The sequence below is a fragment of the Dendrobates tinctorius genome, unplaced genomic scaffold, assembly GCF_039654945.1.
Source record: "Dendrobates tinctorius isolate UK_male_01 unplaced genomic scaffold, ASM3965494v1 ptg000162l, whole genome shotgun sequence".
Taxonomy (NCBI): Eukaryota; Metazoa; Chordata; class Amphibia; order Anura; family Dendrobatidae; genus Dendrobates; species Dendrobates tinctorius.
Window position 1 is genome coordinate 23,305,329 of NW_027361829.1, and position 22,101 is coordinate 23,327,429.

The 22,101-nt window shown below is 45.6% G+C and overlaps 1 protein-coding gene across 3 annotated transcripts in view; it reads right to left on the reverse strand.

The window, feature by feature from the left end:
- MLH1 (mutL homolog 1) overlaps positions 1-22,101 on the reverse strand; it is a 107,462-nt gene that overhangs the window by 82,204 nt on the left and 3,157 nt on the right. For 2 of the 3 annotated variants that reach the window (XM_073549905.1, XM_073549903.1), the window contains exons 4-7: positions 14,411-14,484; positions 14,196-14,268; positions 9,975-10,066; positions 9,826-9,868 (exon numbers count right to left, since the gene is read on the reverse strand). In XM_073549905.1, the coding sequence (XP_073406006.1) occupies positions 9,826-9,868; positions 9,975-10,066; positions 14,196-14,268; positions 14,411-14,484 (282 nt within the window). The remainder of the gene's footprint in view (positions 1-9,825; positions 9,869-9,974; positions 10,067-14,195; positions 14,269-14,410; positions 14,485-22,101) is intronic. The other variant, XM_073549904.1, reaches the window with a different exon arrangement.

The following is a 22,101-nucleotide window of genomic DNA, read 5'->3' on the forward strand; positions in this document are numbered from 1 at the left end:
CCCATCTGAATGAAAACGGAGACATCCTGAGCAGCCGCATGCTCCTCTTTTATATCGGGGGTTTGAACAATAGCCGAAATAAGCCTACCTGCCATGTCCATGGTACCAGAAGTCTCATCCGCATCCGAGTCAGACTGTGACAGAGAACCTACATCCGACCCGACGTCCGCCTCCGAGGAGAGGGAACGGGTAGAGAGGGGCATTCAGCATGCCGCAGAGGGGCCAGGTGAACAGGATGAGGAGCTAGACAGAGTCTGCTTCCTAGATCTTTCTCCTGATCTGTCCCTGTGGAGGTCATGGTCGGGTGCATGCGAATCACCATGGGAGGTGTTCGGAGCACTGGTGGCAGCAGACAGATGTGGCATACATTCCAGGACCTGTACCAGGGACTGAGTTTTCTAGACAGGTCTGAGACATGGCAATAACCCACTCCGGAGGGAGGGGATTGCATTCATCCTGGAAATTGAATCTACTGTCCGGCTGGAGACCGGCTGGGACATGGCAACAGACTAGGACGGAGGGGAGTGCCGTCCTCCCAGGCAGATGCTGAGGGACCTGGACTCGCTTCTCTTGTTCCGTACTAGATAGGTCTCTGTGACCATCGTGGACAGGTGCGTGTGTGGCACCCCTGAGGCTCAGTCACCACAGAGGTACTGCACCTTCTCCTAAGGTGTAGTGCCCCACCATCCAGGTAAGGTGGGACCTCCTTGCCACACTCCAACACCTGCATCCCACACAGAGGATAGTTCAGCAGGACCACATTGTAGCTTTAGGCTCAGGGTGTAGCAGAGCACCTTTCGTGGGATCCTGCTTCGTAACACGAGATGTGTTGGGAGGTGGGTGGAGTTAGTATAAAAAGAAGGGGAAAGATAGAATTACAGGTCAGTCCCTGAGGGGGACAGGAGGAGAGTCTGACAAGAGGTCAGTCCCAGAGGGGGACAGTAGGAGAGACCCTGGACAGTCCCTGGGAAGTCAGTCCCGGAGAGGGGAGTCTGACAGGAGTGCAGTCTGGTGTGAGTCCCAGAGGTCCCTGGAAGAAGGGATGGAAGGAGTGCTGCAGCTGCCTCAGTGAAAGGAAAGAGGAGAGACGTAGAACTGTAACCTGCATTTCCATAAGAGAGAGAAACACAAGTATGGAACGAAGTGGAGAGAGAACAAAGAGGAAGAGTGGGTTGGATAGGAACCCTGCCTATAGGTTCTCAGCGCAAGGCCGGGGCCCGGTCCCCGAGGTTGTACGGACACTTATGGTTCTGCAGCAGACACCGATGGAGTAGTTGGCTGTAAATGCACTACTCCCATCAAAGACTTGGGACACAACAGCAAACCGATAGAGAGCCGGGATTCAGGAGAAGGGAGTCTCCGAAGCAGGCTACAGCTGTTTGTCATACAAGTGAGAGTTGTTAGGAACATCTGACAGGAGGAACTTCAGAGAACCACGGTACTGGAGCTCTTCATACTAAAAGGCGCAATAGAGGAGTCGTTCAGGAAGGCACATGTTGGCGGGGTGCTGGTGGGGAGAGTCTTGCCTTGTCTGGAGGTTTCCTGGGCCTCTGCCCCGGAGGACACGGTACCGAAGCAGGCACCTGTGTGCATTACGAATTGTGAGTAAAGCTTTGAAACTGCAAGCTCTGGTGTCCTCCATTCATTCCCGCATCAGCACCGCTACATTTGGGTATCAACATCTACACAATCCCATGCCCTACTACTCCAGCGCACCTTTACACTGCCCTGGGGCTACAGCTCTACCTGTGGGGAGCTACACCATCTAAGCTGCAACACACCATCAGCCCCAGAGGATCTGCAAGCAGCGTTGGCTTACCATCTTACTTGCCAAACACCACGGGTGGCGTCACGAACTTCACATTACAACCAAACATCACCACCATTGACAATGGGGCCCAGGGCCACGGACCGGGTAACCATTGCTGTGACACATCATCCCCCTGACACCGGCCCGGTACCGAGTGCCCCACAGCCCTGGGTGAAGCCGGCGAGGGCGACCCACGTGCGAATCACCATAAAAGGTGTTCGGAGCACTGGTGGCAGTAGACCGAAGGAACAGACGCTCCAGGACCTGGGTCATGGACTATGAAACTTCTGTCAGGTCGGATATCGACTGAGACATGGCAGCAGCCCACTCCGGAGGGAGAGGAGTGCTCTCGTCCCGGGCATTAGGGGACTATTGTAGGGCAGACAAGGTGGAAGAGCTGCAGCACAGGCATAAATAACGCAGACTGGTCAGAGGGCCACTGCTTTTATACAGATGGTGGCCAAAGGGAGAGATGAAGACTACTGCCGGGGATAGATAAGCCTCTATGAGGTAGAAAAAACAACCAGCCTGGGCTGGTCCTACCTGAAACTAGAGATGGCGCTCGCTTGCTAAGGCTGCAGTGTCTCCCAGATCCAGTGCCGGATAGAAATGGGTGCCTGTTGAGCCCGCTGGGATGCACAAATCTTCGTCCGCTGTTACAGACAGAGACACACCACCTGCTGTGCCCTCTAAGTCCTGAGGCAGATGGTGACAGACGGTGCACAAGTCTACAGATAATGCATGATCACAAACTTGCAGGCATTGAGACGCTATACAGGGGTCGTGTCTTGGGTGACAGGGAGAGGGGGCTAGAGAGACACACACTGATTAGTCAAATAAATGTGGCCCTCGGGAGGGGGTGTGGCTAAGCCCAAGGCACACGCCGATTGGCCTGGTAATGCGCAGGGTGCGCACTGATTGGCGTAGGGTCACTGATTGGCCTGAGGCTGGTAAGAGGGCGTCGCTACGTGGAGACAGGGCGAGAAGGCCAAAGCCGGGGGCTCAATTAGCAGAAGGAACCAGATAAGCAGCGCCATCTCAGGCTAATGTGCCGGCCAACGAAAAACAAGGAAAAGTGCCACCTAATGGCTGACACGGCGGGGGACGCCAGAAGTGACTGGACCGGGGGAGCCAGGGACAGACAGGTAAGCGTCCCGCTGCAGAGCGGTGGGCGTAATCTGGCCGGAGCTGTGCTGCGAGGCCTGTCCTGGACCTAGCCAGGATTATGTGACTCGGCGCCGCCTCCATCGAGCAGGAAAGAGCGCAAAGGATGAAAGCTGTGGCCTGATAGGCCGACAAGCAGAGGAGGCGTGATGCGACCTGCAAATGGCACAATCGCCGGGGGGTGATGCGCAGATAGGGGGGGGCGTGCCCGGCGGTGGAAAAGAGCGAGATAATATGACACGCCGGAGGGGGCGTGTCCGACATAGGGGGAAGGGTAGGGCAAACTAAACACGCCAAGCGGGGGGCGTGTCTGGTCGATGAGGGCGGCTGATCGGAGACATGCTGGGGGGGGGGGGGGGGGGGCGTGCTCCTGATGTAAAATGGCCGAAGGGGAGAAGAAAGCCTGCAATATGCAGGGGCTGCGCACAATGAGAAAAAAGGTGTGAAAATTGAACTGAGGTGGAGCCGGGAAGGAAGTGGCCTATCTACAGCAGGGATCTATACACAGGTAAACGGGGGAGCTGCTGCACAGGGGAAGCGGGGGCCCGCTGGCTTACCACCTGCTTGATTCCAGCTCCTCTTGTTAGATGAGGATAGCATCAGGCGCCCTCGGAAGTGAGAGGGTCCTGGGAATGAAGATCCTCCTTCCCGCACCGTCTCCGGACGGTGCAGAAGACGGCGTCAACCCCTTACCAGGAGGGGGAAGGCCACCACCGTCTTCCTCTCAGCCCTCTCCGAGGAGAGGGGTGAGGAGGGGATAAGGCAAGGACTGGCCACCGAGAGTCACCCTGAACCACCCCGACGGGGGACAGGGGACAAAGTCCTGCCAGCGGGTCCAAGAGTGGGCGATGTGGGTGACACCACACTGCTGTCTCGGTCGCTTAAATGTGGGAAAACAGGGTGAGAAATCTGCACCCCGTTACCCGACGAGCTGTATCTGAAAAACAAAGGGAAAAAGATTAATAAATTCACACAGAAACCTGTGAAAGAAAACACTGCGGATCTGGTGTCAGATCCAGGTCCACCTCCTACAGACACTAAGCTTAAACTGAGGTACTTCCTGTCAGTGGGTGTATGCTACGGAGGAGGAGCATACACCCATGGTTACCTGTGTCCCCCAATGAAGCGATAAAGAAAGCACAATTAATAGTTAAATTCTATTTGAGATTTAAGTTCTAAGTAAGGCTGTTGTGCACATGCGCTCACCCACTCCGTGTTATACCCGGTGTCACTGTATCCTTGGCATTCAAATGGGAGCTATGGCAACAACCTCGCTTCCACTCGTGGGCGCTTGGATGTTTCTGCCGAGTCACGTCTGAGCGGTGCAGCTGGTTGGGAGTGCATGTGCTGACCTAATACAGCCAGAGTGTAATTCGGTCACGTGATACCCATGTGACCGGTTACCTGGGATACAAAAAGTCCTGTTTGAGAGCACTATAGTACCTCCCCTGAAGAAAGCATGGCGTACTGAACAAAGCGAAACGCTCGTCAGGGTTGTTAAAATGTCTGTGTGACTTACTCAAACGTCTATCCATTTAGGCAAGATGATCCATTTTTATATTGCTGTATATATGCAGTGGACTTTGGTTACAATATATGCCTGACCTTCCTAGTGATTGACTGCATGAAAATGCCTCCATATCCTATTTTGATCCAGATATACTAAAGACTCTTGATTGATGTTGGGTGGCTAATATTTAATTAGAGGCACTTTTTCACAATGGTTTAAATCTATATGGCACAATTTAATTATATACTTTAATAGTTTATGATTACAATCATATACTGTTGGGTATCACTACTGTGTGTTCTTATTTGCACTTTTTATAAAGGTTATGTCATTGTTTGTCCAATTGTGTTAATAAAATGTTGTACTTTTTTTTTTTTTAAAAAAAAACAAACACTCCTTTTTCTATTATACAGGTGTCAGAGACTGCCAGCGGCATTAAGAGGATAACAGAAGCATTGTCTACTGAATTAATTTTACAGAGTAGATACATATCTACTCTTGTTTATAAGAAATAAGGGAGACAATAATGCTGACCAAAACAGAAATATGTATATAACTTTTTATGACAGATTATTTAGGTTACTAGAAAGGGAAACTATTACTAGAAAAAATATGACTGTGCATGGATTCCCACAAAGCAGTCTAAGGCTATGTGCACACAGTGCATTTTCGCAGCGGTGCACACGATCAGTAAATTTCCTTACGTATTTGTAGTGTGCTTTTTTCTGCAGCATGTCAATTATTTTTGCGTTTCTGCACCCATTGATTTCAATTGAGACACTCAAATCCGCAGCAAAAACACAGGTATAAAAAGGTTTGTGGATTTGCTGAGTTTTTGCTTCACGTTTTATCGGCTTCCTATGGTGACAGTGTGGGAAACACCGGCACGGTAGTTCTCATCGGCGGTAACGCTATCGTCAGTAAGACCGTTGGTCACAGCGCTGTGGGATCATGTGGTCAGATGTCAGTGCGACCCTGCAGCTGTGACTGTCACCTTCCGGCGTGGGCTGGTGAGACTACTGCTCTCATCGGGCTACTTCTGTTGTCACTGATAACAGTGACAGCAGGTGCCGCTGACGGGAGACATTATCATCTGTTGGCGCCTGTGCTCACAGTTAAAAACAAACAAATTATACTCACCTAACACCAAATCCCCGATGCCCTCGTCTCCTAGAAATAATGTAAAATAATAAACCAACATATACTCACCTGTCCACAGTAATCCAGAATGTCCCAAAGCGATCTCAGTGTAGAACAGTCACATCAGGAGATGTGACCACTCTATCCGGCCGCTGGCGATACACTGCGGGAGTAATTATCTCCTGTCAGTGTATCACTTACAGCACCACTGCGTGAGAACTATCCCACGCAGCAGTGGTGCCGTAAGGGAGAGCACCAGAACTGATGAACTCCGGTGAACTCTCACAGCAGCTCAGTGATACACTGCGGGAGAAATAACCTCCTGTCAGTGTATCTTCAGCTGCTATTGAGAGCAGTCACATCTCTGATGTGACTGCTCTCAAAGTGATCAGGATCGTCGTCGGACATTATGGATTATCTTCTCGGTGGACAGATGAGGAATATTGTGGTTCATTATTTTATTTTTGTTGCAGGAGACATTGGTGTCGGTGGATTAGGCGTTCGGTAAGTATTGTTTAATTAAAATTATTAAAGGAGTCTGTCATTAATTGAAATAAAAGACTTTATTCTGGGAGTCTGTGTTTTTATACAATATCACTGTGGGGTTAGTAATGGATGGGTGTCATAGATGCCTGTCCATTACTAACCTGTGGGCTTTATGTCACCTGACAATACAAAGGTGACATCAACCACACAAATATGAGCCCCACTTGCCACCGCTACAGAGCAAGTGGGAAGAGTGAGGCTAAGAACCAGATTTGGCGCATCTTATAAATGTGCCTTTTCTGGGGAGGCTGAGAGCTGATGTTTTTAGTCTGGGAGGGGCCAATATCCATGGCCCCGTCCTAGGCTATTAACCCCTTACTGCCAGCTGACGGAATAGTACGTCAGCTGGCAGCATTTCCCCGCTCTGAGGTGGGCACCGGCGGTGAGCCCACCTCAAAGCTGCGACATGTCAGCTGTTTTAAACAGCTGACATGTGCCCACAATAGGCGCAAGTGAAATTGCGATCCGCCTGCACCTATTAACTAGTTAAATCCCGCTGTCAAACACTGACAGCAGGCATTTAACTAAAGCTTCCGGCGCGCGGCAGGAAATACGTGCATTGCCAAATCCCATCGCGTATTTGGGGGTCAGCGATGCGTTGCCATAACAACCTGAGGCGATCAAAAGAACGTATCTGCACAAAAGTGGTATCATTAAAAACGTCAGCTCAGCATGCAAAAAATAAGCCCTCACCCAACGCGATACTACAAAAAAATGGATACGCTATGGGTCTCGGAAAATGGTGAAATTTTTTTTCTTCTTTAGCAATCTTTGGAATTTTTTTTCACCACTTAGGATGCGTTCAGGTTTTTTTGCAGCGGTTTTTACCGCGAAAACGCGAAAAACAGCATCCCATGCAATCCTATGGGATCCGCAGCATGCTCATTTTGCGGAATCGCGGCAATTCCGCCCACATAGGAATGTATTGTTCTGCTTACTTTCCGCATCTGTGCCCACCATGCGAAAAGTAAGCAGAACATTTGCGGCTGGTACCCCCGGTCCGGAGGAGAGGAGACTGTCCTCCAGGCTATGGGTACCATATGCCTGTAAAAAATAGAATTAAAGTTTAAAAATCGGGTTATATTCACCTTCCGACGTCCCGCGCAGCGTCCCCAGGCTTCAGCGGAAGGTCCCGTTCCCAGTGATGCATTGCGATGACCTTTGTGGATGTCGCGTCTTGCGATGCTGTAGCGGTCTCGCGAGACCGCGACGTCAAAGGTCATTGCCGCAATGCATCACTGGGAATGGGACCTGGCGTGGGACATCGGAAGGTGAATATAACCCGATTAATTTTTTTAATTTTTAACATTAGATCTTTTTACTAGTGATGCTGCATAGGCAGCCTCAATAGTAAAAAGTTGGTCACACTAGTCAAACACTATATTTGACGAGTGTGACCAACCTGTCAATCAGTTCTCCAAGCGATGCTACAGATCGATTGGAAAACACTAGCATTCTGCAAGCTAATTACGCTTGCAAATCGCTAGTTTTTCTGCGGGAAAATAGTGGGAATTTAAAATGCGATTTTCCCGAGGAATGGAATTCCGGCGGTAACTTCCGCGGGAATTCCGCTACGTGTGAACCCAGCCTTAGAGAAAAGAGAACCTAGACATGTTTGGTGTCTATGAACTCGTAATGACCTGGAGAATCATAACGGCAGGTCAGTTTTAGCATTTAATGAACCTAGCAAAAAAGCTAAAACAAAACAAGTGTGGGATTGCACTTTTTTTTGCAATTTCACCGCACTTGGAATTTTTTTCCAGTTTTCCAGTACACTACATGGTAAAACCAATGTCATTCAAAAGTACAACTCGTCCCGCAAAAAATAAGCCCTCACATGGCCATATTGATGGAAAAATAAAAAAGTTAGGGCTCCGAGAAGGGGGCGAAAAACGAAAAAAAGCTCTGGTCATGAAGAGGTTAATATCAGCCAGCAGTTGTATGCCTAGCCTTTGCTGGTTAGATTTTACAGGCAGACCCCATGTCCATTTTTTTCTGGGGGACCCCTGTAAACTAGCCAGTAAAGTCTAATCAAACAGCTATGAGCTGGTATTAATAGCCTGGAAACCTTTATGGCTATTGGCTCCTTTCCAGAACATTAACAGCCCGCAGCTGAATATTAAAATTATGCGGGAGCCCGAACAATTTTTTTTTCTTTAAAATTAACAGTTGCTGTCTGGTTACAGCCTATGAATGTTCGTTCTGTTAACGTTCCTACGTAGGCGGGTGACAATGTGTGTTTGCTTAACGGCTTAGTAATGAGGGTGTTGGGCTGACACCTTTTCATTACTAAGCCTAGAGCTCGGTGTCAATGAGAGTAGGGGACACCAAGCCCTAATCCCATTATTCTGATGCTACTGCATGAGCATGAAAAAGGTGGTGTTGAACCAAGAAATTACATCAAACTAAAAAAAAAAAAAAAAAAAAAAAAAAAAAATAAAACACGCGTCAAAAATGTGTGTTTTTTTCCGCAGCGTCCTTACTGCCAAGAGATGCAGAAACCTTGCAGAAATTTCTGCAAGCAAATACCGTATTTTTCGCTTTATAACATGCATCTGATTATAAGATGCACCCCCAAATTTGGTGAACAAGAGAAAACATTTTTTTTTTTATGTTAATTGGAGGTCTGTCTTAAAATGCCAGTGTCCATATTTCAAATCATGCATGTCCCTCAACCTGGTATAAATATAACCCCCATCCTGGCACATGGCCCCCCCTGTGCTGCTCGTACACTGGCATATTGCCCCCTTGTGTTGGCACATAGCCCCCACATCCCATCCTGGATAGGGCACCCCCTTCTCTATATGCCCCCCTCGGTCACTACATGCCCCCCTGCTGATGACACGCACATGGCCCCCCCGCTGGCACGCACATGGCCCCCCTCCTCTGTATATGCCCCTCTGCTGGCATGCACATGGCCCCCCCTCTCTCCATATGCCCCCCCTGCTGGCAAGCACATGGCCCCCCGTCACCATATTCCCAATGCTGGCATGCACATGGCTACACCGTCACTATTTCCCCATGCTGGAACGCACATGATAAAATAAACACTTAACTCACCTTCCGATGACGGCTCCGTGCTCCCAACTTCCCGTGGCTCTTCCTGTGTCTGTGCGGACATCCTCACCAGACCGCATTCATCCTTTCACTATTGCCATTTTCCCTCTGCGAAGGTGCGTGACAGGAGCTGCTCATACAGGCACGTCATTGTAGCTTCAGGACCTTCCGTCACATGACCGCAGTGCACACTGGGAGTCACGTGACTGCAGGTCCTAGTGGTCATCACTGCAGAGCCGCCCTCCTCCTCTATAGCACAGCACACATTCGGATTATAAGCCGCACCCCCCCCCCCCCACACTTTCCTCCAAAATCTGGGGGAACAAAAGTGCCTTTTATAATCCAAAAAATACGGTACTCAACATGTGCAAATAGCCTAATAGTTCCAAAATACCTCTGTCACAAACTAGTCTGTACATGTAAAGATCAGATCTGTTTTATCGGTGGCACAGTCATCTTTGCCATCTTAGAAACATGATCCGACAAGTGGAACAATTCTCTGCTGTTGGCAATTTTTGGATCATATCATACCGGTGGTAAAAGGAATTAAAAACAATTTCACTTGGATACAAAAAAAAAAAAATAGACAAAAACCAACCTTCTTAACAGAGAAGCTGATACCAGAGTTATGGATGGCATACCTGCACAGAAAGAACATTTCTATAGTTTATTTTTTTCACAAGTCAGATATGACTCATTTATACTATTGTTTGTCATTTTCTACATACTATTATAGCAAAATATTACCTGCTGACTACGTCCACTATTCTCGCATGTTCTTCACTTGCACTTTTGAGTGCTTTTCGCCTTGTAGATATATTATAAAATAGGTCTTCAACCTGAAAGACATATTTTAGAGCATGAAAATGGATGATCATAGTGTTAAAAAGTTAGAGTTTGTACCAAGTTTGCAAGGTACCCCTTGTCCATAGGTTTGGAAATATTGTCTTGATCACTGGTGGTCTGGATGCTCAAACCTCCACTGACCTCGAGGACAAGGCTCTGAAGAAACCCCATCTAAATAGAGTGGAAAATGAGAATGCGGACCTATATTCCATTCATTCTTAATGGGAGTACCCAAGAACAGCAGAGTGCTGAGCTAGAATATCTCAGTCTGCCCTTTTAGAATGAATGGAGTGATGTGCACAAGATCAACCTCTACTTCATTTGGTGTGGGACCCAACAGTCAGAAATTTACCTTGTAACACAGGTGCATAACCTGCGTTCCACACTGCGGTTGGTTGTGGCCTCTGCTCTACTAGACAGAAACACAACTGATCCTACAGCCTATGCCATCAGATGTGCCTGTGTGAACATCACCGACGCCAGCCCTTGCAGAGCTCCAGAGACAGGTTTTTCTGCAGTGAAGCGCACTGATTGGTTAATACAGATTTCAGGCATACAGTTATAGACTGCCTGTGTATCAGGTGACATTCAGTAATAAGCTCTTTACTATAGGAAGACGTGCTCAGAGGTTAAAATTCCTTTCTTTAACCCTCGGAGATATTTTCGTTTTTTGCTCCCCTTCTTGCCAGAGCGCCATAACTTTTTTTTATTTTTCCGTCAATATGGCCATGTGAGGGCTTGTTTTTTGCCGGACGAGTTGTACTTTTGAATGACACCATTGGTTTTACTGTGTCATGTAATAGAAAATGGGGAAAAAATTCCAACTGCGGTGAAATTGCAAAAAAAAGTGCAATCCTACACTTGCTTTTGTTTTGCTTTTTTACTAGGTTCACTAAATGCTAAAACTGACTTGTCATTATGATTCTCCAGGTCATTATGAGTTCAGACAGCAAACATGTCTAGGTTCTTTTTTATCTAAGTGGTGAAAAAAAAAAATCTAAACTTTGTTAAAAAAAAAAAAAATATTGCGCCAATTTCCGATACCTGTAGCGTCTCCATTTTTCGTGATCTCGGATTGGGTGAGGGCTCATTTTTTGTGTGGGCGTCACTGTGGCTCAGTGGTTAGCTGCAGCGTTGGGTTCCTGGGTTCGAATCCCACCAAGGACAACATCTGCAAGGAGTTTGTATGTTCTTCCCGTGTTCGCGTGGGTTTCCTCCCACATTCTAAAGACATACTAATAGGGAATTTAGATTATGAGCCCCATCGGGGACAGTGATGATAATGTGTGCAAACTGTATAAAAATAAAGATTATTATTATTATTATTATTATTGTGTACCGAGCTGACATTTTTAATGATACCATTTTGGTGCAGATACACGATCTTTAATGCAATGTCGTAGCGACCAAAAAAACGTAATTTTGGCGTTTTGACTTTTTCTCGCTATGCCATTTAGCGATCAGGTTAGTTTTTTTTTTTTTAATTGATCAGGCGATTCTGAACGCGGTGATACCAAATGTGTGTAGGTTTGATTTTTTTTTTTTTTTTTTTTTTATTGGTTTACTGTCCATTCTTAACTCTGGTGCCCGACTAATTCATCTCTCTCCTCGCTACTCCTCCGCTTCTCCCCTCTGCAGATCTCTTTACTGGCTCCCATTCCCTCAGTGTATCCAATTCAAATTACTAATACTGACCTACAAGGCCATCTATAACCTGTCTCCTCCACATATCTCTGAATTAATCTCCTGATATCTTCCCTCACGTAATCTTCGATCCTCCCAAGACCTCCTTCTCTCCTCCACACTTATTCACTCCTCACCCAACCACCTCCAAGACTTCTCCCAAATAGCCCCCATCCTCTGGAATTCTTTGCTCCAACACGTCCGGCTATCACCACACTCGGATCCTTCAGACGGAACCTGAAAACCCATCTCTTCAGGAAAGCCTACAGCCTGCAATGATCCCCGCTGCCCCTTCACCACTACTGGAGCCACCGCCTCACCATCACTGGAGCTGCTGCAACCCCCCCAACCTACTGCCGCCTTCCCCACCATCCTGTAGAATGTAAGCCCGCAAGGGCAGGGTCCTCTCTCCCCTCTGTATCAGTCTGTGATTGTTAGTTTGTTCACTGTAAAGGGGGTTTTACACTAAGCGATATCGCTAGCAATATCGCTAAAACGTCACTGGTTTTGTGACGTTATAGCGATATTGCTAGCGATATCGCTATGTGTGATACTTACCAGCGACCGGCTCCCCCGCTGTCCATCGCTGATCGCGCGAGAATGTCCGGCTCCATTTCTCGTCGGGCGCTTCCTGCTGAGACTTCCTGCTGTGACGACGAGCGACGCTGGACGCGGGCGGGAGGACGCAGGATCGCTGTGTGTGAATGGTAAGTATCGTGCGCTGCGTCGCTGCTGCATCGCTGTGAGATCTTTCTGTATGAAAGCTCACTAGCGATCATTTAGCGATGCACCAGCGATCCTGACCGGGTCGGATCGCTGGTTGGATCGCTGGTGCATCGCTAAATGTAAAAGGGCCTTAAGTGATATCTGTAATTTGTATGTAACCCCTTCTCAGGTACAGCACCATGGAATCAATGGCGCTATATAAATAAATAATAATGGGGCGAAAGGGGGGGCAATTTGAACTTTAGTTCTTTATAATTTTTAAAAACTTTTTTTTTTTTTTTTCCCTTCTTCACTTTTGGCATGTTTAAATAGTCTCCATGGGAGACTAGAAGATGCCATAACCCAATCGGCTCTGGTACATAGAGGTGATGATCAGTTTGCCTCTATGTGGTAGAAGTACTCACTTACTATGAGCGTCGACCACTGGGTGGCGCTGACAGCAAGCTGGCACTGACAACTATAGAGGTCTCCAGGAGACCTCCGGTTGTCATGCCAACACACCAGTGACCCGCGATCATGTGACGGGGGTCACCGATGGGCAGATTTCCAGCGCGGTTGCCGGAAGCGCATGTTAAGTGCCGCTGTCAGCACTTGACAGCGGCATTTAACCCGTTAATAGCAGCAGGTGGATCGCGATTCCTCTCGTGGCTAATGCGGGCACATGTCAGCTGTTCAAAACAGCTGACATGTCCCAGGAAAGATGTGGGCTCACTGCCAAAGCCCACATGAAAGGGAGGGAGTCCGACATCATCGTACTATTAAGCCCGAAGTCGGAAAGGGGTTAAACATAGATTTCAGTGAACAGCATTATACAGGGCTGGTTAGGCAGGTAATTTAGTTATCTATATGTGAATGCTTGTGTGTTCGAGGGCATGGGGGACCTGACACATTTGAATTTAAAGAGGGCCACTCATTTATCATCGAAGAAGCCATCTGAATATTGTACGTGCATTTTTGCCAAGTGTATGCTTATACATTAAAGTGGGTGAAAATGCTGCAAAACTATGAGAACTTTGACATGCTGCAGATTTGAAACAGCTTCAAATTTGCAAGGAAAAAATATGCAAAGTGTGCATGAGTCTTAAACAATCTCATTCGCTTGACTGGGACAGTAAAATGCTGCATTTTTTGCAGAAAAAAAAAAAAAAAATAATCAGGGCTGAGGAGTCGGAGCCCATTTTGGTGGAGTCGGAGTCATGGAAATTGAGAAGTTGGAGTCAGAGGTTTGGCTTACCTACTCCACCGCCCTGGAAAAAGTTGCAGACATGTGAACACAGCCATAGTTTATAGCGCCAGTCTGATGGTCCATAGGCTTACACTGTAAGAGTCATTTCCGGGTACGCAGTGGGTAGTGTGACCCGAAGAGTCTGAACAACGGTGACATCACTGAGAAGAGGAGCTGGATACCAGAGAAGACAGAGGTAGGCGAGTATATGCGTATAAAGGTTAATGGGAGGGCTTCTTCAAGGATAACTGCAGTGTTAATGCTCCATTTATTGTAAATTACACTACCAGAGACATTAGCATAGCACTCCTCTACTGCCTGTACTCATTTGCACAACAACATGAATAAATCATAACACACCAAGCTGGTCATAACCCTTTAAGTAAAACAGCAAGAAAATGTGGCACATCTGCACTATAGGATAGGGGATATATTCCAAACTTGGTACAAATCCTTTAAGGCTTCAAACAGAAATTATTTTTACATACAGATATCTGTGTCCCTTGATTGCCAGCACAAGGTTTGGGAGGAGCTTTGAGTTTCCCATCTGCATAACTTGCTCTGCACACAAAAACATAATTATTACAGCATACCTAAGGATATTGTTCAATAGGCTAATTCAAGGAACACCTAGGAAAGTGCCTGTTAGTAATGCCTACCAGGGGCAAGCTTCTTTTGTTTTCACGGCTGTTATTTTTCTTACCTGTAGGCACATTTTCCATCTGCTGTCTTTGTTGTAATAGTAACATGAGCCACGTGACTGATACTGGCTAATGCCTGTTGAGATAAAACAATACGAATTTGATCGTTTCACAAAATTAATGAAGGGTTGAGCAAACACCCCTGACGTCTAATCAGAATCCAACTCTTAGGGTCCCGTTACATTTAGCGATGCATTAGCGATCCCAACAACGATACGACCCGGTCAGGATCGCTGGTGCATCGCTAAATGGTCGCTAGTGAGCTGCCAAACAGGCAGATCTCACCAGCGACGCAGCAGCGATGAGCGATCAATCAAGTTTTCATACAACAGTCCCACTCTACATTTAAAGAGGTCTTGTGTTAAGACCTAGTTTTCAATAGTAGCAATGAAAAAAAAAAAAAAAAAAAAAAAATCACAATGAATGTTTTCCCTGTTTAGAAAATATAAGGGTATTTTTACTTTCTGCTCCAAAAACTAAGCATGAAGACTCAGCAGGCACAAACCTCTTACAGCGCCACTCTACCTTTTCATTCTTGCCCAAAGTTTAGTACAAAAGTCAGGAAAAGTTACAGAGGAAGAAAAACATGGTTTATAAGGCATACTGCCATTGTAGCATCTGAAGACTGCCTGGTTCCCGTCTTCTTGCACAGTTTCTTGCCATCTAATTTAGCCTCTTAAGGTATGGGCAATTAGTAGTTACACTTTTGCTTTTCCTTCCCCTTCTTCCAACAGCCATCAATATTTTTCCTTCAACATAGCCATAGGAGGGTTGGTTAATTTTCGGAACAGGTTTTAAGTGACACCATTTATTTACCATATAATGTAGTAAAAAGTGGGAAAAAAATTCCAAGCACCATGCACTAGTGACAAAAACGAGATTACAATGCGTATGGTGTAGTAAAAAGGACTTAAGAACAAGATTCTCCTGTTCAGTGCAAATACTGTGAACTCAAACTAGAAGTATGTAAAATAAATAGCTTCCTTTTTTTTGGGGGGGGGTGTTGTGTCGCCGTATTCTGAGACTCTTAATGGTTTTAATTTTCCCTCGTTGGACCTGTTGGCTGCTTGGTTCTTTGTATGTTATGCTGACATTTTTATAGATGACATTTTAGGGTACATAAGACGTTATGATGGCTTTTATTGCTTTTTTTGTGTGGAATTGGGCTGACCTAAAGATGCCAGGGGGAGAGAGGGAGAGGGGGAGAGAGGGAGATACAGCAGCACATGTACATGAATCTAGGCCATGTGAAAAACATTAAACCATTCAAGTTAGATAATAATCCTCAAAAATATATATATATTTTTTTTTTTTTTTAACTTACAGCAAGATGAAAATGAAGGTTCTTAGTGCACAAATTGGCCAATTCATGTAAGCCAATCAACCATGGCAAGGTGACCTCCCCCTGATGAGTCCCTGCTCTACCGTTCATAAGCCACTTCTGGGCCACCAGCCTACAATTTTGGACAAACATGTCACTACCGGGCTAAACCCCCGTTACACATAACAATGTCCCAGCGATCCCACCAACGATCCGACATGATGGGATCGCTGCGACATCGTTAGACAGCCCCAGCGATCAGGACCAGCGACACTGGTTTCTAACGTAAACGTGCTGCTGTATTCTATTCTTTTTCTCTATATTGTGCAGTTTTTGCAGCTTGCACGTGTTCACACAAGGAGATGCTGGTTGTTTTTTTTATTTTTATATAAATTACATACATACACGCTGCTCAAAAAAAACAAGGGAACACTATTCTATTTGCAACAGGCTGTTTGTGTTCCCTTTATGTTTTTGAGCAGTATAGTTTGTCGATTCTCTGTGCTTTTGGATGGATTTGTGAATTAGTTCACTAGGTTTGCCATTCTCTTCTTTTAATGAATTTATGAGAAAAATATTCTATTATATCGTATGAACCAGCAATTCAATACAAAAGGTTGGGCCTCTGGACTTTAATCACCATAAGAGACTGAATAGTAGTAGACAGAATTAAAGCGGTGTTGATGCCCATAATTTTATCCTTTTGAAAATCTCCCTTTGCAGGATCCAAGAGTGACTTTGGGTCCAAGTAACCCCATGGATGAAGGAGATTATGGTACTCAATATCCACATTGCTTTACTCACAGTTGGAAGTGGACTGAGCACAAGAGATTACTACCCTTTTTTTCCTTCTAGGAGAAAACACTTGACGGTTTGAATCTAGGAGAATCAATTCCAGGCCTGAGTTTAACTCTCTAGATTTACCCTACCTCATCTGTAGTTGTATTAAGGACAACATGACAGCCTTGACCAGGCTCTTGCAGTGTAGACTGGACTTGCTGACTACCAGGAATTTGTCAATAATTATATTTCTTTTTCATATGTGAGCTGACAATTCAGAAACTATTTTTCTAAATATCTGTGGTGGTGCCAAAAGGGGATGGCCTAGAATGGAAAATTGCAATTGTTCCCCCACATTCTTTGTGCCACAGTTCGGATCTTTTAATCATCTTCCCGGATGGGGGGGGGGATGTGATAGTTGGCATCCTTTACATTAATCACTGCCATAAAACAATCAGGATAAAAAAAGATTCACTGTAGAGCTGACGGATTCAAGTCTAAACAATTTGAATTTAGGAATTTGTTCAGATTTATGATAGTCCGGTAGGGAGAATCATAGAATATTAAGAGTTGGAAGGGACCTCAGGGGTCGTCATGTTCAACTCCCTGCTCAATGCAGAATTCATTAAACCATCTCAAATTTATGTTTGTCAAACCTCTATTTGTACACTTCCTTTGAAAGAGAACTCACCAACTTTCAAGGGAGCCTGTTCCATTCATTGATCACCCTGTCAAAAAATTTTTTTCTAATATCTAATCTATATTTTCTCCATTTCAGTTTCATTCCATTGCTTCTTGTGTTTTCATGTACAAATGAGAACAAGGATGATCCCTCTACACTGCGACATCCCTTCAGATGTTTGTAGACAACTATTAAGTCTCATCTTAACCTTCTTTTTTGCAAGCTAAACTTTCCCAGATCCTTTAACCGTTCCTCGTAGGACATATTTTGCAGTCCCCTCATCATTCTGGTAGCTCGTCTCTGAACTTGCTCCAGTTTTTCAATTTATTTTTTTTTAAATGTGCCCAAAACTGGACACAGTATTCCAGAGGCGGTCTGACCAAGGAGTGGCGGCAGATAATTACTTCAAGTGATCTACACTCCATGCTTCTCTTAATACATCCTAGAACTGTGTTTACCTTTTTTTCCTGCTGCATCACACTGCTGACTCATGTGCAGTATGTGATCTATTAGTATATCCAAGTCTTTTTCACACGTGCTGTTTTTCAGTTGTATTCCTCCAATTTTGTAGATGCAATTATAGATTTAATTATTGCCCAGATGTAGAATCTTGCATTTCTCACGCTTAAATACCATTCTATAAAGGCCCCTTTACATTTAGCGATGCACCAGCAATCCCGACCACGATACGACCCGGTCAGGATCGCTGGTGCATCGCTAAATGGTCGCTAGTGAGCTGCCACACAGGCAGATCTCACAGCGACGAAGCGACGCAGCAGCAGTCGTTACTTACCTTTCAGACGCGGCGATCCCGACGTCCTCCCGCCTGCGTCCACGCGTCGCTCGTCGGCGCCAGCAGGAAGCGCCCGACGAGAAATGGAGCTGCGCGATCAGCGACAGACAGCGGGGGAGCCGGTCGTAGGCAAGTATCACACATAGCGATATCGCTGCTGCGTCACAAAATCAGTGACGCTTTAGCGATATCGCTATGTGTAAAGCCCCCTTTAGTGACTGCCCATTGTTCAAGCTCATCAAGATCCTTCTGAATCCTCTCTGTCTTTTCTAGTGTTAGGGTACCGTTACACTTAGCGATGCATCAGCGATCCCGACAACGATATGGATCGCTGGTGCATCGCTAAGTGGTCGCTAGTGAGCTGCCACACAGGCAGATCTCACCAGCGACATCGCAGGGGGTCGCTACTTACCTGTCAGACGCGGCAATCCTAACGTCCTCCCGCCCGCGTCCGCGCCACAGAAAGCACAGCAGGAAGCGCCCGACGAGAAATGATCCAGGACCTTCTTGCGCGACCAGCGATGAGCAGCGGGGGAGCCGGTCGGAGGTAAGTATCAGACATAGCGATATCGCTAGCAATATCGCTATAACGTCACAAAATCGGTGATATCGCTACGTGTAACGGGGGCTTAAGTTGTCCCTCCTAGATTTGCATTGTCTGCAAATTTGATCAGTTTACCTTCAGTTCCCTCATCTAGATCATTTATAAAATTATTGGACAACAATAGGGCCAGGACACAGCCTTATGGTACTCTACTTGAAACACCCTTCCAAATGGATGTGCAACCAATTACCACTCTGAGTACGATCACTGAGCAAGTTACGAATCCACCTAACTGTAGCCTGGTCAATCCTATACTTGGGTCATTTTTTTTTTTTTTTTTTTAACAAGCACAGTATGAAATACTTTATCAAGAACTTTGTTCATGTCGAGATATACTATGTCTACTGCACTTCCCTAATCTAATCCACCCAATCAGTGATTCCATCATAGAGGGAAATTAGATTAGTCTTGCCCAACTTGTTTGCTACTAACCCATGCTGGCTCTGGTTAATTACTGTATTCTTATGCAAGTACTTACATACATGCTGTTTAATAATTTGTTCAAAGATCTTTCCTGGTACAGAAGTAAAAGCCCCGTCACACATAGCGATTTCACCAGCGAGATCGCTTTGTGTGACAGCAATCAGCGACCGGCCCCCCTGCCGGTATCGCTGATCGCTCTTGGAAAGCCCTGGACATTTCTTTGATCGCTGGTCTCCCGCTGGCCAGCACGCATCGCTGCGTGTGACAGGTGGGAGACCAGCTGGTAACTAAGGAAAACGCAGGGTTTCTAAGCACGGCGCTGTGCTTAGAAACCCTCTGTGTACCTTAGTTACCAGCGCGCTGATGCATGGAGCTGGTAACTAAGGTACACAGAGGGTTTCTAAGTGACGCACGCCCCTTAGAAACCCGATGTGTACCTTAGTTACCAGCTCCCTGCATCAGCAGGTTGCAAATCCTCTTGTTCTCTCTTCTAACTTTTGAAAGAAAGTTGTCAGCAAGAGAAGATAAGAATTTTCTGGACCAAGTACTTTTGCCAGAGAGAGATACCTAACAAATATCTGGATAGTTAAAATTTCTCATGATCACTATATCATACATCTGATGTAAAAAGAGTTCATCCATATATTAAATTTGTGCATGTGGCCTATAGAAAAACACCTACAATAGAGTGCTTTCTGTTCTTCTCGCCTTGAATTCTTACCCAGTTTCTACAGAGCTACTAGTCTCTGAAGCTTGGATCTCTGTGGAGATATATGCTTTCCAAACATACAATGCAAAACCTCCTCCCCTTATTAATCATGTTTCTAATAAGTAGCAGCCTTCAAGGTTTGTATTCAAATCATGTGTATTATCCCACCAAGTTTCAGTGATGCCTATGACATCATATCCCTTTTCCTTTATTAGCAGCTCCAATTCTCTTTGTTTGTTTCCCATGTTGTGTGCATTTTTGTGGATACATTTTAGTTTGTAGTCAGTTTCTCTTGCTCTTCTATTTTCATTCAAAGTTTGTTTTTGTTTTTTATTTTCATTTCTGATAGCAGGGTTCTCAGAATTCATTAGCTAAATATTTTTTCCTTATTTTTTTGTTTATTATAATGAGGAGAGGGTAGAATCCCGAACCTTATTCCTACTTCAGATCCAATGTTTTTATCAGATTAACAATATATTTTTTTTCTAATGCCGAATACTCCCCCAAGGCTGCTTTTTTTTTTTTTGTGAGGGAACAGAAAGGAATTCTAGCTTTTGGTCTTATTCTGTATTGTTGACAATCCATGTGTTTGAAGATATTTAAGCTTAAAGTGATTGTCCACTACTAAGACAACCCCTTCTTGATCAAAAGGTTTGGCTCCTATAAAATAATACGGCTTACACTCACCTTCTGTGCTGGTGCCGTACCCGCAGTGTCAGCACTCTGTCTCACGGGGCTCCCGTACTGAACTCACAGGTGACACCAGTGCATAATCAGTGATGGTGTCACTGACCCCGCCTTCTGTCAAATTGAGCAGGAAGAGAAAGTCAGTGATCAGATGCAGCCCGTACTTCCTCTTCATGTTCAATTTGATTGGGCGCCGGCGTCACAGCACTGCATGAGTGCACCGGGGAGAGCGAGTGTAGACACCATGGGAACGGCACCAAGGTGAGTATAGGCTTTATTATTTTATCAGGGCCAAACAAACGGTATGACAAGAAGTTGTCCAAGTAGTGGACAACTTCTTTAAGCAATAAGAAAAAGTTTTAGAATTCTTCCTACCTGGGGTGTGGCATCACTATGTATTAGGGTTTTTTGAAGAAGGACCTCCAAACATGAAGCCTTTATTTTTCCTCCTATGTTCCCCGAATCTTGGTCTGTTGGTATTTTTCCATAAATATTAGCACAAAAGGATCTCTTAAAGGAAGGCAAAACTAGAGTACGAAAACCTTTCTGCCCGTCTCCTGCTTTCTCCAGGATGCCAGTCAGAACAGGCCAAAAAAGAACTCTCCTTGTCAATGTATGGAGCTTTGTCTTGACAGACTGGATATCTATTGACCAGCATTTCAATCATAGGTCTCGCCAGACCGTACTCCGCAAGGATGAGGACCCAACAGCTAACCGAACTGTATCTGCTAATCCATCTGCTAAAACTCCTGCTGGGATTGTAGAGAAAGATGGCAGAATACGTTCCCTAGAATCTTTTTTAGATGAGTTTCCAGCCTGTCTAACCATACAATTAAGGATCTTGCTGCTATTGCTGGTTAAAAAGGTATGCGCTGTGGTTTCCTAGGTTCTCTTCAAAAGGCTATACGCTACGCTTTAATATCTAATCGGTACTTTAGTGAATCAATGTCGTAAATTGACAGAAATTTTTTTTTTAGACTTTGGAAAAATCGCTAAATCAATTTTAGGTAGTCTGTCCCAGGTAGCCAAAGTGTCTTCATCAAAAGGGTATTTAAGTTTAACCGCTGATGGGAGAAACTCTTTCCTCACAGTTTTGCTTCACTTCTGTCTTATGAGCGATTGAATATTCTTCTGAACCGGAAAAGTTCCAAGTTTGCAATGCTCTAGGCCTGAATAGGCCTAGAAGATTTTTGTTCCTCAATATTAGCTAGTGGTCCCAATGGCTTTGATTAGTTTGTCCGTATCTTCAAATGGAAGCAAGGACTTTCTGCTGATGTGCATTTACGATGTTACTTACACATCTTCAGGGGATTTGGGGAAGGGTTTGACGCTTCCAAGTAGAATGCTTTTGGGCTGCAGCATAGTGATGCAAATAGGAGACAAGAAAACTGCCAGGACAAAGCAACCATACACCAGGTCCCTCAACGCCACCAGGCTCAGCACCACTGTCTTAAGAGGTAATCCGGCGCCCTTTGTATTATCACTCCATTTCAATGACTCAGTAGCGGTTTCCTTTGGAAGTTGCTTGTGGGATATCCACGTTTTCTCCTGACATCATTAACACGTGACTGTGTGGTGATGCTGCTTCCAGAGCCATCTGGTGGAAGGTGGTCGTCTTTACTGAACTACTTACACTGGCGTGTGCCCACTCCCACCATGTAATAGGTACTCTCTAAGCAGGGTCGTCGTGCCCA